Source organism: Aythya ferina, assembly GCF_964211825.1.
Source record: "Aythya ferina genome assembly, chromosome: 1".
Taxonomy (NCBI): Eukaryota; Metazoa; Chordata; class Aves; order Anseriformes; family Anatidae; genus Aythya; species Aythya ferina.
In genome coordinates this window covers 152,553,274-152,568,076 of record NC_140296.1, presented here as the reverse complement: position 1 = coordinate 152,568,076, position 14,803 = coordinate 152,553,274, and the positions used below count along the sequence as shown (strand labels likewise).

General features: G+C 51.9%; 2 protein-coding genes across 2 annotated transcripts; one reads left to right on the top strand and one right to left on the bottom strand.

Annotated features, from left to right (window-relative positions):
* Positions 1-2,103: 2,103 nt before the first annotated feature.
* NOL12 (nucleolar protein 12) lies at positions 2,104-5,479 on the bottom strand. The gene is made up of 6 exons (XM_084505833.1): positions 5,322-5,479; positions 5,135-5,240; positions 4,889-4,937; positions 4,419-4,561; positions 3,364-3,464; positions 2,104-2,748 (listed from the first exon to the last, which is right to left on the bottom strand). The coding sequence occupies exons 1-6, from the start codon at positions 5,402-5,404 to the stop codon at positions 2,577-2,579; spliced, it is 654 nt and encodes a 217-aa protein (XP_084361959.1). The 5' UTR covers positions 5,405-5,479; the 3' UTR covers positions 2,104-2,576.
* A 1,045-nt stretch (positions 5,480-6,524) lies between these two features.
* Positions 6,525-13,759, top strand: LOC311429682 (arf-GAP with dual PH domain-containing protein 1-like). The gene is made up of 11 exons (XM_084505819.1): positions 6,525-6,887; positions 7,922-8,052; positions 8,923-9,014; positions 9,104-9,186; positions 9,790-9,902; positions 10,760-10,906; positions 11,292-11,375; positions 11,716-11,778; positions 12,281-12,352; positions 12,855-13,086; positions 13,174-13,759. The coding sequence occupies exons 1-11, from the start codon at positions 6,800-6,802 to the stop codon at positions 13,200-13,202; spliced, it is 1,134 nt and encodes a 377-aa protein (XP_084361945.1). The 5' UTR covers positions 6,525-6,799; the 3' UTR covers positions 13,203-13,759.
* Positions 13,760-14,803: the final 1,044 nt, after the last annotated feature.

The following is a 14,803-nucleotide window of genomic DNA, read 5'->3' as shown; positions in this document are numbered from 1 at the left end:
GGATAGTTCCTGGCAACGCTGCAAAGGGCAACGAGCGTGGCTAGCGCAGCAGCCGGGCTCCACATGTCTACCCTGGCTTTCCCTCAAGCATCCCGCACATCATCACCTCCTCTGCCCCTCTGGGTTTGAGAAGGAGCCCTTCAATTCGGGGACGGGATCCGTGCTGGGAGGGCTCTGCTTAATTGCAAATCGCACGCGCCAGCGCTGCCCTTGCAGTCTCCCTCTTTGCGCTGAGGCGTGTTTTCTTGACCGGCCACCAGCCCAGGCACTCGCCTGCGAGGGAAGCAGCAGGAACCAGCCCAGCATCGCCGTCCACCCCTGCCCACGGACTGCCACCCGTGGCCGGAGCCCACGACGTGGCGCTGCCTGGTGGGCAAAGCATCGCCCCCACACCCCATGGGGCGCTCGGGGCCTGCTGCCGGGGTCACGCTGCGCCCCCCAGGGCCTCTGACACGCGTGCATGCAGCCAGGCAGCAGCACACGCTGCTCCCAGCTGCTCCCAGTAGCTCCCAGTGCCCCCAGTACCTCGACTCCCCCACGGCTCCCAGCGCCTCGCTGCCCGCCGAGCTCCCCCTTGAATGAAGCCGGCCGTGGGAACTGCGGGCAGCGAGGCCACGCCCCCTCCCCTCTCATTGGCCGCCGCCCGACAGCCATTTGAATACCGCTCTCTGATTGGCTGGCTGGTGGCGCGCCGGCGCCACGTGTACGGGCACCCACGTGGCGGCAGCAGCGGGCGGGCGATCGACCCGGGCCGGGCCAGGCTCGGTGGCCCCGGGGCTACAGCTCGCCCCCGGGCCTCGGTCCCTGGCCCCCGCCGCTCCCCTGCCTGGGCCTCGCTTGGCCTGCCCTCAGCTGCTCCTGCTGCAGTTACTTCTGTGCCCGGTAGTAAAAAAAAAATCAAGTTTTATTAAAAAAAAAATAAATAAAAATCTCAATTTTGCTTCATTAATTCCCCAAAGTTCTCGCCTCTCTCCCCAAAACTTTTCTCCCCGGTTTCTTTCTGGAGGCACTGCACCAGATGCAGCCTGGAGCTTGATGTGCTGCTGAGGAGCAAGCACAGAGCAACAATTAACACACCGCAGCTCCATCTGTGAGCTGAGCTCCAGCTCTTCCGCCCCCCTCTGCCCTTTTTGCCTCCCCGCCTGCTTTTGATCCTCTCTAATCCCCGTTATGTTTTTGTGTGGAACTCACAGGCTGGCGTGAACCGTGATGTGCCTGGCAAATGCTTAACTCACCAGCTCACGAGGGATCTCGCAGCCCTCCCCCAAGGCAGCCCAGTCCCACCCCGTAACAGAGACACGGGGCCTACGGGTCCGGGGAGGAGCCAGGAATTCACGCTACAAAATCAAGCTTGGATCAATCAGCTGGAGAAATCAATACCGCAGCCAACAACACTGGTGGTTAACTCCGTGTAGGATTGCATGGCTCTATTTTTTTTAATTTTTTTTTTCATCTACTTGTGTGAAAACAGCTTCCAGGAGGACCTGGAAGTTTCCAGAGCGTGGAGAAGCTGTTGGAAATTTCAGCTGACGCTCGAGACAGGCTCGGAAGTTATCAGGGCCGGGGAAACACGCAAACTAAAAGGGCGACTCTCCTAAATCACCTGACAGTAAAACAACAAACACTTCAACACACACCGAGGTCCCCAGAAGGAGGACAACAGCCCTGAGGTACAGGGCAGCCTCTGCTGCTCCCGTCCCGGAGAGGGCCACACATACGCAGCACGGGCATTAAGGGATTTCATAGCCCTCTGAGCTATCGGGATTGGGATCGGCGCAGTCAGCAGGCAAGGGAATGAGCCGTTTGTTCCTGCTCTGGCACGCTCTGTATTACCACAGAACGCCTCCTGGCCATTCCCTTTCCCGAGCACCAGCGGATTGCGAGATTCTTACAGCAACGGGAATCATCTACCCCCTTCTCAGCTGGTACTGGCACGAGCACAGCTGCTGTTAGACTTCAAGTCAGGTTTTTAGCAGGATTATTTCATAAAGATTTACGCAGGAAGTTACTGAATTTCACGTGGGACAGCTACCCCTAAAAAATAATACAAGTATCCCCAAATTCCAGTGTGGCACTGGAGAAGAAACACACGAGACAAGAAAATTCCACGTCTTCATGGAAGAAGGATTTACTGTACAGCAGAAACACCAAGGCACTGGCGCTTGAGTGAGAAAACTCCCAGTTTTCTGACTGGGAAAACCTCCCAGTTTCACAAGCTGCCCTGGTGGCGTGCCTGCTGCGCTCAGCGCCAGATCCCCTCCTTTGATAAAAACCAAGCATCAGCTCTGGAAGGGGAGGCTCGAGGACAGAAGGGTTCTGCCAGACACAGAATCTGACCTCCAACACAGTTTTTAGAGACTTCAGGGCAGATATTTAGTTGGAGACACCGCAGGAATAAATAGGTAGAGCATCTAGCGCCCCAGGGCAGCACTCAGGTGAGAGAAGGGCTGCACTGGGCTCACTGCTGGTCCGAGCTGAGCAACCAAGGTCCTTGCCCGTGATGAAGAAGCCAAAAAGAGCAGCAGGTCAGATGCAGAAAACTGTCCCAGCTGCTGCTCTGAGCACCAGGTTCTCTGTTAATCCTGGTCGCGGCCCATTTTGCCCGTCAGCCTCCGTCGCTGAGTCTTGGTGGTTCGCCTCATGGCGGGTTTCTGGATTTTCTGGCGTGGGCCCTGCCCGCGCTGGGGTCGCTTTCCTTTTGATTTTTTCTGGCTGTGCATGTGCAGCGTGGCGGTAAGAGCAGAGATCCTGGGCAGGGCAAGAAAAGAGAAATATTTGGGGACTGAAGTCTGCAGGAGCAAGGCAACACCACAACAATAGCAGGATAACCCTGTGGGCCAACTGCATGCCCCAGGGGAACTCCACTGTGCCAGGCATCGTCCTGAGAGGGCAGAAAACTTGCAATCTGCAAGTGCAGTAACAACTAAAATGAGCTTTTTGAGCAGAGGGCAGCCCAGCCATCAGAGAGTTAAGTCATTCTCCGCAACCCCAAAGCAGCTGTAAAGCCTGGATACTCAAAAATGCGGAGAATGCCAAAGCTTTAAGCTTTAGGGTCATTTGACCTTCATCCTAGGTACAAATTCTGTTCCCTGCAACACACCCTTCCCTGCGTTATCTGACAAGGAGGAGGACAAGACAAACAGTTCAGGGCAAAGCCCACCCTGAGACGCATCCTCCTCCTGCTGCTGTCATCAGAGATGAATGTGATAGGAAGTGTCCCAGGCGGGCTTGTGCTCTGCCAGTGCCCTCTGCTGGCTCCTGCCCACCGGCACCCTAGAAGCACAGCATCCCCTCCGGCACCAAGATCCTCCTGGACCAGTTCACAGAGCCTAGCAGCAAGAAGTTGAATGAATTTATACGTACTTTTCAGACAGGAGTGGGTTTCTGGACTTCTTGGGCACTGTTATTGCAGGCTTGTTCACTACTTCTTCTCCCTTCTCTTCTCCCGAACCATCATTTTTTCCCTTAAAAAGGAAAAAAAACATCAACCAAAAAAAATCCTATTAAAACACACAGTCTCATTATACCAGTGTTTCCGCTGCCTTCTTGATTTCATCCTGTTTTGTGAAACATCAGGTTACAGATCAAGACTTTAAATCTTAGACAACTATAATTGTTCAAGTCTCAAGGTTTCTTATTGCGGCCCTTCAAATAGGGACAACCAGTAAGAAGTCCTACATTATTCCACCCCAAGAACCAACTTCAGCATGATCTTAATGGCCACACAATTGAAGTCTAACCTATAAAGTGAAGGTTTCAGCTTTTTCTTCCTTAAAATACTAAAACTTCCTTAAGTAGATTTTCATTTTAGAAGATGTCCTCAGAAATATAAAAGGCTAACTGCTCAATACATACAGTTCGCCAGAGATTAAACCCAGCCACAAAGATCAAAAGGGTCATGTCAACTTGTGCTACAAAGCCTTTACGAAACAAACACAAGATCTCAGTTAATATCTGTTCCAAAAATAGAAATGACCGCAACCAGAATCAAATGGTTTATTTGTGGTCCAAGCATAGGATCACAGAGAGCAAAATCCCTTCTCACACTAGCAGCAATTTTTCCTGGACAGGTCACAGGAAGAACACGGAGGACAGTCCATGCAGTGAAGCCTGTATTATTTCACTGCTTGTGCTGTACCTGCTTTGAAAATACTGTGTTCTCTCCATCCACCTCTGTGGCAGCTTCTACTAACACAAGATTAATTAGCAAAGGACTCCAGGGTGATTTGGAGTGAGGTGTTCAAGTACAACACTTCTCCACAAACACTGGGCCACTAAAGAGGAAGAAATGTGAAAATTACCAATTTCCTTTTTCATCCATGCTCCCAGCTAGCTTCAAGTCTTTTGGCCATTCCTACCTAGTCAGCCCCAAGAACGGTTAAGGCTGATGCTATGAGAGAGGCAGCAAGTGGCTGTACCTCAGGGGTGGTCAGTCCCAGCTGGCGTGCACCTGAGAGGTCCAGGTCACTGATGGTGGTCACCGTTACGATGTGGTTTGGGTGGTCGATGTTCACTGACTCCGTCCGCGAGGTTACCAAGTGCTCCAGCTCATCATACTCTTCTGGGGAGACAAAAAATTAAAATAAAATAAATATAACACAACACAATGCAAAGCACGCAACTTTCCGCAAGGTGCAGACACATTCCTGAGCATCACACTGGAGGGTCAGACCCCCACAGACTGCTGCCCAGTCTCTTGAGGGGATATAAGAGGAGTGAGGTGCCATCCCTCTGGGGTAGCACTACTACTCCAGCTGTGATTGCCCTGCCACAGAGGCAGATTCCCAGCTTTCTGGCATGTTTGGTGCCTCTCCAGTTCCTCACGGGCTCCTCCGACCCCCACCCTGCTGTGAGGGAGCCCCAAATCCTGTCACCACAGAGCACGTACCCAGCGCCTCCTCCCTCTCGCTCAGCATCTTCAGGTACTCCTTGTGCCGCTGAGGGAGGAAAACAAGTCACTGCAGCACCCCTGCTACACCAAATACCCATCCCATCCCAATTCCTCGCTCAGGAGGGCCTTTTTTTCCCCAAAAGCAACACAGTGGGAACCCGAGGATGCCTGCCCCCCCCAGCCGGGGCTCCCTCTTCCATGGCGGGGGGGGGCTTCTCCTCGGAGGGCTGGGGGGTGCTGTACCTCCTCCTTCATCTTCCTCTGCTCCTCCTTCAGCTTCCTCTTGATCTCCTCCAGGGCCACCTTCCTCCTCTCCACCTTCCGTTTGTGGAAGCCGGTCAGGTACTCCCTTCAAGAGAGGAAACCTTCAGCTTCCAGCGCCCCCCCCACTACCCCGGGGAACCCCCCCAGCACTCCCGCCCGCTCTCACCTCCGCTTCTCCTCATCAAAAGTCACCACCAGCCGTGAAGCCGCTCCCCCGGTCCCCTTCTTCTTCTTTTTCTTCCGACCCATGGCTGCCCCACGCGGTTTCTTCTTCTTCTTTCCCTGCCCGCCCCTTCCGTCGCCTCCCGGCCATGAGGGGCGGCGCGGCGCGACATGGCGGGGGCGTCCCCCCCGCCCGGCCCTGCCCCGCCCGCCATTTTGTGCCTCCGTCGCCGCTTGTGATGGGGGAGAGTTATAGGGACCCTTCTGTGTGTCCCCTCGTTGTGCCCTTGCACTTTTCTTTCCCCTGAAGTGGGAGCAGGAGAGTTCTTGCTCACAGTGTTTCACTTCCATGTGTCTGTAATAAAAAGTCTGAAAGGATTTCAAGGTTCCTTCGTTATTTGGTGTACAGCTCCTCTTAGCCTTGGGGAGGTGAGCGTGAGGATGGGTCTCGGCTCTGAGGCTGAGCCTCCAGGATGCAGGACCTGTCCAAGCAGCCACAGAATCACAAAGCTTGGAAATGACCTTCCATACCATCTGGTCCAACCATCCCCCTACCACCAACATCACCCACTAACCCATGTCCCTGAGCACTACATCCAACCTTTCCTTGAATACCCCCAGGGATGGTGACTCCACCACCTCCCTGGGCAACCCATCCCGATGCCTGACTGCTCTTTCTGAGAAGAAACGTCTCCTAATTTTCAACTTAAACCTCCACTGGCACAACTTGAGGCCGTTCCCACTAGTTATTTGCAAGAAGAGGCCGACCTCCAGCTCCCCACAACTTCCTTTCAGGTAGTTGCAGGGAGCAATAGGGCCATGGTGGGAGAGGTCCCAGCACCAGCCGGTGGTGGCGTGGGGATGCCCATCTTCCTCATTGCTAACCGGGTGACTTTTGCTGAACTTCTGAACCTCTTTTGACCTCTAGTCCTTCCCTTAAAAACGTCTGTAAGGCTTGAGTGGTGGCCAGCTGGCTTTATGGGACCTTCCCAAGTGCTGTTGGGTCAAGGACAGAACCGCCCCAAGCGTGCAGAGTGTGACAAGTCCTGACAGGGTCCGACAGCTGCTTGTCCCAAGCCGCCTTGCCTTTATCAGCTCACTGTCTGCTTGCTCTTTTTTCCTGGGTTGTCCTCTGCCCAGCAGAAATGCAGCAAAACCAGTTCTGTGGTTAATTGCCGCACTTCCCTCCACGCCCATGGGGTAGGCTGCCTCCTCCTCCTCCTTCTCCTCCTCTTCTCTCACTGCCCGGGTGCACTTCGTCCTCCAGCCTCTTTACACCACCCCGCGCCCTGCCGGCTCAGGTGCAGCCAGCCCTCCGCTCTCCCTCCATTAACCTCACGGCTTCTCCTGCCTCCCTCTTCCCCTTCCTTCTGCAAGCCCTTTTGGCGCTCTGGTGGCCCCTTTCTCCCTCGGGGTGGACTGCAGGTGCAAGAAGCCCCAGGCACCTGCCCTGCCCAGAGGCAGGGGTGGCATTCAGATACCATGGCTGGAGGTGAGAAGAGCGCGAAGGCCCTGAGGGAAGTGTGGAAAAGGGCAGAAAACTCCTTGTGCGCAGACTGCGGGAAGCCGGGTGAGTCCCTGAGGGTTGCTGGAGGACAGGTCAGAGGCAGGAACTTGGTCTCTTGGTCTCATCCTGGCCTGGTGGGGCTTTGGAGCAGCCTGTGGAAGGAGGAGTGTGAGCAGGGGAAGGGGTGATGCTGGGAGGGCAGGTGGTGGGAGCTGTGCAATGCCCTGCAGCTCTTGTGGTGTGGGCTGGTCCAGACTGAAGAGGACCCCAGAGATGTGATAGCAAGGGAAGAGGAAGGAGATGCAGCACTGGTGGGAAGGACAGGGACACAGCAGCACCAGAAGAGCAGGGGCTGGGCAGCTGCAGCACCGTGGGTTGCAATCATGGTGGATCTCAGATGCAAATCAAGGTCATGCCCAGTCAGGACCCGACAGGAAAGCTCCCAGTGAAAGCCGAACTGCTGCACAAAGAAGGCGTGATTCGGGAGAGCACGGTCTCTTCTGTGACTCAGCGCTGAACTGACAACCTTCAGCAGGCGCCTGGGAGATTTCTTTCACTGAGGAGCTTGTCCTCTTGAAAGGGGACCGCTCTGAGGATCTACAAGCACTGCTAAAAAATGCCCATTGTACTCCTCCCAAAAGGGACGTGTGGGTAGTACCACCCAAGCCAAAGTAAAACCGGGCTGATTGATACCGTTCTACCGTCTTAAATTTTCCCGGGATGATTTTGGTTTGAAGGTTGCTTTTCACTTCCTGAGCTAAATACTGTTGTGGTTTTGCTGTGTTTCACTAAACAGCTCCTGGAGTCTTTTCGCAGAGGTGGTTGCATTATTGTCTCAGATGGTTCTTTACCCAAAGGGAGTTTGCAGAGCACTTTGAAGTTTTACAAGGTTCGAGTCAACAGAGATTCAGATTAAGCAGTGGAGGCAATATTAACTATGCTTTTTCCACACAGACATCTGTACCCTGGGTTAATTAACCCACTCAGGTGGAACCATGCTCATAAAGCTCTCTGTTTCTCAGGGATATGTTCTGAGTTGAGACAGTTTCCCTGGGGGAATTTACCACTTCTACTCATACCCCTTTTTATACCCTCAGACCCTGACTGGGCATCCTCTACCTTGGGTGTCTTTATATGCCTCAGCTGCTCAGGAATTCACCGCAACATCCCTAGCATCAGCAAAGTCAAATCCCTGAAGATGGACCACTGGGATGATGCTCAGGTGCAGGTGAGATTTTTATCCCGTCAGTATGTCAGGTAGGTTGGGTCTAGGCTGTATACTAACACTCCTTCTAGCCTTTGGCCAAATCAGGCCTTTGGCCTCACAGAACTGGAGATTAATGTGGTAAGCAGGCACTTTTCTAGTGCTCTGGATACACAAGTGGAGATAATTCCTCGTAACTCACTGGGAGAGGGAAGATGCACTTGCCTTTATGTGTCTCCCCATTTCCTGTTACTGTGTGGCTGACACAAATCTCTTGCAGTGTGTCACACCAGGTTCAGTGTCTTTTATCATGGTTACTCATTTCCTACTCGCCCGCTCCGTCCTGGCTCCGTCCTGGCTCATTGTCTTCTCCTGGTTTCAGCAATGCGAAGGGAAAATTTTGGACAATTCCATGCTCTGAGAAGAGTTTTGGGATACGGGATATTATTGAGAATAACGATACTTCTGTGGATTTGACCTCTTCCTGTTACATCTCCCCTTGGGCCCATTAATTTTCAGGGGACTGACAAAATTTTCCAGAGATCCAAGGAAAATAATCTGTATCTTGCTGCTCTTTGGAGAGGAGCAAAGAGATTTGGAAAGTCAGAGCTGTTGTTAAACTCAGTCTCTCCAGCAAATGCACTGAATGTGCATGCACCCAGCACCACAGAATTGACATTCAAGGCATTCTGTTGATTCAGGTGCAATCAGTGTAATTTCTGAGAACACACAAGTCCTTTGAGACCCACCTTTCTTTAGCCAGACTTCGCAGGGATGTTGCAAAGGAGGGAAATGAGTATGGTCCATGAGAGCTCGCCCTGTAATAGATAAGAAAAAGGCCTGACATGAGTCTGCATCAAGGGGAAGGCACTAACTCTCTGTCTAACTCTGCAGTTTCTGGCCAAGCATGGGAATGCTGTGACTAAAGCCACTTACGAAGCTCACATCCCTATTTACTATTACCAGCCAACCTACAATGACTGCCAGTAAGTTGCTGCGTATAAAAGCAAAGGGGGAAGGGCAGTTCTGGGTTCCCCTGGTTCATTTCTCAGCTACCTCTCACCTCTCCCTGCAGGGTGCTGAGAGAACAGTGGATACGGGCCAAATACGAACGCAAGGAGTTCACCGAGCCAGGAAAGCAGCTGCCATATACCGATGGTAAGAGCAGGGCACAGCTTCAAAATGTCCTCCTTGTTGCCTTTACCGGAGGCTTTTGAGTGTTACGAGGACAAAGCGCATTGTGTCAGTGCTGCAAATCCCACAGGTACTCCTGAGAACCTGCCTGATATTTACAGAGCATGGCTCGGGGAGAGTTTAAATTGTGGACAGTGTAGGTTTGCACTGCCGTAGGTTGCTTCCAAGTGTTTTATTACCAGCTGGCATTGATCAGAGGCATTTGCTGTGCTGGCGGAGCCAGAATTCTGCAATAAGGAATGTCTGTCCTGCTGCGTGCCACCCCCTTCGGCCACAGCAGTTGCCTCTGAAATGTCACTGCCAGCGTTGTGACACAAAGAGTAGGAGCCTAAGGGCCTGCAGAGACAAATGGGAAGAGTTCTGGTTCCACGCCAGCTGTCTGCATGGGCCGGGGCTGTGGTGTTCACAGGAGAGGCGGCTCTCACACGGACAGAGGCAGTTGTAGGAACCAGCCGAGGAGGTGGGAAGCATCGCATGCTCTGTCCCAGCGTGTGGCCGGGACCCCTGGCTGAATACAACTCTGATTCTGTGGAGGGATGCTCTTAAAACCGACTTTTCTGTTCCTAGGGGTGAAGGAAGGCATCCTCTGGAAGCGAGGCCGAGACAATGGACAGTTCCTACCCCGCAAGTTCCTCTTGTCTGAGCGAGAGGGATGCCTGAAGTATTTCACCAAGCAGGATGTGAGCATGGTGGACAACTCCCACCTCATTGCATATTCCACCTCGGGCAGTGATGTCACGGAGATGTGTCTCTCTCTTATGTGTGTTCCTCAGATTTCCTTACTCACCCAGGCCAGGGATGATAAAAGAGAGATGTGTCATAGGGGAGGGGTTCTCCTGCAACTCCCAGGGTGACATTTCCACCATATCTTCATTTTGTGTTCTCCTACATCCTTCCCTCTTCAACATTACTTTTGTTGGTGACAAGGTGGAAATGGCACTTCATGAGACTCCCCCTGTCCTGTCTTACTGGTGAATCTCAGGGTACAGGGCTGACATACAATCCTACTGTTGATGAAAGGGATGATCTTTCACTTCACCCCATCCATTTTCCTGTCTGTGCAATCCTGCACCATCCCTGGAACCAGCCTCACCCTACTATGAACCAAGTTGCCAAAAACCTGTTGTTTTGTATCGTGTAGGGCTACTTTTCTGCTTGTTTGCTTCCCTGAAATGAATGGGGCAAGTGCTAGTGGACTGTTGCAAGGGAGGAAATGGCTTGGGGTAGGGAGGAGCAGGAGTGGGGGCTTTCCTTTTGGAGTCTGTTAGCCTTTAGACTGGGTCAGCTGTTGAGTCAGATGTACTTTCAGCATCTCACTGGCAGTTCCAGAGTAGGCATGGCTCAAATCTAAATTGGAGGGGCTGAGCCACTCTTTGGGCTTGAGCATGCCACACAGTGGAGGGGGCAATTTTGATGGGAAGGGGGCAGTTAATACCATTTAACACCCTCTGGACCTGCCTTACTTCACTAAGTCAGTAGCTCAGATCTCTTTCCCGCTAGGATTGCTCACGCATGATCAATGCCTTTCTGTTTTCAGTCCAAAGAACCCAAAATCAGTGTCAAAATAGATGTCATCAATGCTACGTTCCAGCCAGCCAAGATTGGGAATCCCAATGGCCTGCAGATCACCTATCTCAAAGACAACAAGACTCGGAACATATTTGTATACCATAAAAGTGGAAAGGTATCTTGGTTTCGTATCAAACGCTGCAAAACAACTGAGCTGACTGGAAGAGCTGCGGGTTATGAGCGGTGTGAGCTGTGGCTAGGACGGCGTGCGTGTTGGCGAGTTGCTGTAGGAAAAGAGGCTGAGGGTTCTGGCACTGTGCTCGCGTGTCTGCGAGAGAGTTTTGTGGCAGGGAGCAGGGCAGGAGCGCTGGCTGAGTGGGTTTGTGTGGGAGGAGCTGCTGCAGAAGATGTGCTGGCTGTGTGTGTGAGGGAGGTGCTGTAGGGCCTGCGGGGGGAGAGCTAGCTGTGCTTGCAGCTGACATAGGGTTGGGTGCAGCTGGGTGAGTTTGGGTGGCCCACTGCTGCTCGAAGCTTTTTGTTCTGTTCTGTTTTGTTTTCAGGAGGTAGTGGACTGGTTCAATGCCATTCGCTCTGTGCAGTTCCATTACCTGAAGGTAGCATTTCCCATAGCCAGCGATAATGAGGTAAGGCAGCACTAAAGCGTAGTGCCGAATTTCTTGCTGGTACTCGGTTACTCTGATAAAAGAGCCCATTAGTTATTGTTAGATCCCTAGACACAGGAGTAGAAATTGCAATACGTAGGTAGAAGGATGAGAAAGTGTGCGTACAAGGGCTGAGGGTGGCCTGAGAACAGCCACTCTCTGCTATTCCAAGGCACATTGCAAACAGAAGGGACTCGTGGCTAGGCAGTTCTGCAAACAAGAATTTAAGAGGGAGGTAAATTTGGGCAAAGAGAAGGAAGAGTTTGACAATGAATAGCAAAGACGTGTGGTTGAGTGAATGTTACTCTCACTTTTTTTCCAGATTAAAAGCCGGCTGACAAGAAACTTCCTGAAGGAGGGATACATGGAGAAGACAGGTCCCAAGGTGAGCTGAAACGGGAGAAGAAAATTAGCAGGGATTTGCCAGAGAGCCAGTGACTTTCCCTGCTCCATCGTTTTTTCTCCTGTTGTTTCCCCACTCCTCCCTACTCTTTAGACACTAATGGGAACAGCGTGTGTGCAGTCAAGGGGGAGGAAAATAAAAGCAAGGGGAAGGACATATGTGGAAGTAGATGAAAGCAGACACCCTGCTTTCTCCCGATCTCTCTGAATGTGTCTGTGTGTGCTTGACTTTAGAGGTGTTTAGAACCTAGATTTCTCCTGTCTCAACTCTGGGGTCCTTCGCAGAAGTCCAAGAGTTAGGGTCAACAGTTGGGGCTGGAAAACTGGTCACCGATCCCCACCTGCAGCTCAGAAGGGGAGAGAGGGAGGTTGCTGTTAAGGCAGGGACTGGATTCAAGCGTTTGGGGTGAATTTTGGGTATCCATCTGCACAGCTCACAGCAGAGGGCACTGTCACCTTACAAATGTCACCTCTTCCCTCCGCAGCAGAGAGAGGCTTTTAAGAAGCGCTGGTTCACGCTGGATCACCGCAGGCTCATGTACTTCAAGGACCCTTTGGTGAGGGGGAGATCTGACCTGCGGCGGCTGCAGGCAGCAGTGCTGAGGGCTGGGTCAAAGTGCAACCACAGTCTTGCTTCTTTGCTTTGCTCTGCTGTAAGGGAGGCTGGGGGGTTGCCCAAAGTCCCTGAGTGGACTCCAGGTCTTCCCCTTTCCATCCCACTTCATTCATCCCACACTTCATTTGTTTTGCTGCCTGCAAACAATGGGAAGAGGAAGGGCAGGGGTGTAAAGGCAGCAGGGGCAAGGAGAATGACCTGGTGAGTGTCACGGAGAGGCAGATGCAGCAGTTCCTCTCTTGGACCTCTTGAGGTCTACACTCCTAAATTTTCCCTTCTGTCACTGTCTTTGAGCACAGCCTCTCCCTTTTGAATCCCCTGACCACCTTCAGATCTTTTTGCTGCTGCATCCCTGCTCCTCACCCTGCCCTTAGGAGCACTGCTATTAATCTCTGGTTCTTCCTGGATTCAGTAATCCCCTCTCTTTCCCTCCTGATGCGCAGGACGCGTTTGCTAAGGGCGAGGTATTTGTGGGCAGCAGCGAGAACGGTTATAGTGTCCAAAAGGGATTGCCTGCAGGGACACAGGGCAACTTCTCTTGGCACTATGGCCTCACCATTGTCACCCCTGACCGGGAATACCTCTTCACCTGCGAGACGGAGGCTGACCAGCTGGGCTGGATCACAGCCTTCACTAGTGTCATCAACCAGGCCATGACACCCCAGGAATATGCCAGTAAGTGCCTGGATGATGTTTCCTTCCCCTCCTGCTGCTCCACTTCAGAGCATTGCCCTAATGCACTTCCTTTCTCCTTCGCTACAGTTGAAGCCTACTTCAAGTTTAAGTCCTAGGAAGCCACGTGGAAACTTCGCTATTACTCGACTCTACCTGGTCCTCTTGGGTGGGCTGACAAGACAGGAGAGGAAATCGACATCGAAGAAACACAGTGCTCTTGCAGCCTCCCCTTTGAAGCACTTTTTTTTCCCCCACGGACATTTCTCTTTGTTCTGGGACCCGACGAAGCTGCTTCTTTTCAAGTCAGGAGACTGAATTTCACCTCATGAGACTGACTTCTCAGTGCGACCTGTCACTGCTGAGTTGCTGTGATCTGACTGGATGCCGGCAGTCCTTGCCTATCGATCAGGCCTTGAATACTTGGCACTTGCCGTGGTGGACATGGGACCTCACATCACATCTGCATTCATCTGCAGACAGCCACCTGCCTTACGTAAGAAAACTTCTGCCTTGCTGGAGCCGAGGCCCAGTGGGCTGTGGGGGCTGCTGCACTAGGGGAGACAATTTCATTACAAGAAGTGGCTTCTCTGCTGGTGACAGAGATGTGAAACATCTAGTTACTTGATCAGCTAGTCTAATAGCTGTTAAAGGTCACTTAAAAGATGTAATCTAACAGCCGACTGTGAAGCCTGTTTCCTCCCGTGTGTATGGGCTTGAAAGTTTCTTCAGCCCGCATTTGTTTGGAGCTCATCTTCTGACTGCTGCTGAGCAGATGAAGAAACCAGCTCAGTGTTTGTGTGCATGTGTGTGTGTGGACAATATGTGTGTGTGTACAAAACAAAAAAGTGGTGGGAGGTGGAATATTGCCGTAGGGAAGATACTGTGAAGGATATTGGTGTTATTGAAGTTCAGCTGCCAAATCTGAGTCGCTGCAGTCAAACCGAAGGCGAGAGGTTGGCTCCTGGAGAGACCAGCCTATGGCATGCCTGCTACAGACTTCAGACTCTCTGTTGCCTTTACTAGAGCCTAGGAATTGATGTCTGAAGTAAAGAATATGTGGGTCTCTGCTCCCTCACTCTCTGTATGTCAAAGGCACTTGCATTCTGAGCTACACATTCCATATGTATGTGAATATTACGTATCCTGCTATGCATTAGTATAGCAGGGAAGTCTGTATGTTCACGTCCTTCTAGTAACAGACCTAACCACCAAATCAACCCATGATTCATATCTCAGAGATCATCTCTTAAAGCTCCCCAGCGTGTTTCACATGCTGGAAGGACCGGCTGAGTTCTGCTGTTGGCTGTGCTATCTAATGTGTCTGCACTTTTACACAGGCAGGGTGAGAATAGGCATTTAGGGTGCTAGGGGAAGCTAAGTGGAATTAATGAGTCAACTATGATTTTAATTAGCTCCTAAATAAATGAATAAAAAAAAACATTTTAATCTATTGTAACTTCCTCAATGAGCTGAGCTGCTGGCTTCTAAGGTATGTTTCTTGAAAAAATACAGTCAGAGCAAGGAGCTGTGGCTATTCAATGCATTTTCCAGTGCACTTGGACTGTGAATCTTCCCATCAGAACCAAATGGGTGATGTGATCCCCCTCTGCTTTTCTGGCGATCCTCTCCCTCTGTGCTGAGACCACCACAACCTGTTGGGAGCACCGGCTTCTTGGATAAGAAACAGGATTACTCATCCTGCTGCTATGACACAGCA

What these genes read in the sequence shown, in the direction of transcription:
- LOC311429682 (XM_084505819.1), top strand. Translation starts at nt 6,800, where the DNA reads ATGGCTGGAGGTGAGAAGAGCGCGAAGGCCCTGAGGGAAGTGTGGAAA. An exon ending in TGTACTTCAAGGACCCTTTG is followed by an intron (nt 12,353 to 12,854) that starts GTGAGGGGGAGA and finishes CCTGATGCGCAG; the next exon opens with GACGCGTTTGCTAAGGGCGA. An exon ending in GACACCCCAGGAATATGCCA is followed by an intron (nt 13,087 to 13,173) that starts GTAAGTGCCTGG and finishes CCTTCGCTACAG; the next exon opens with TTGAAGCCTACTTCAAGTTT.
- NOL12 (XM_084505833.1), bottom strand. Translation starts at nt 5,404, where the DNA reads ATGGGTCGGAAGAAAAAGAAGAAGAAGGGGACCGGGGGAGCGGCTTCA. An exon ending in TTTGATGAGGAGAAGCGGAG is followed by an intron (nt 5,241 to 5,321) that starts GTGAGAGCGGGC and finishes CCTCTCTTGAAG; the next exon opens with GGAGTACCTGACCGGCTTCC. An exon ending in CGAGAGGGAGGAGGCGCTGG is followed by an intron (nt 4,562 to 4,888) that starts GTACGTGCTCTG and finishes TTGTCTCCCCAG; the next exon opens with AAGAGTATGATGAGCTGGAG.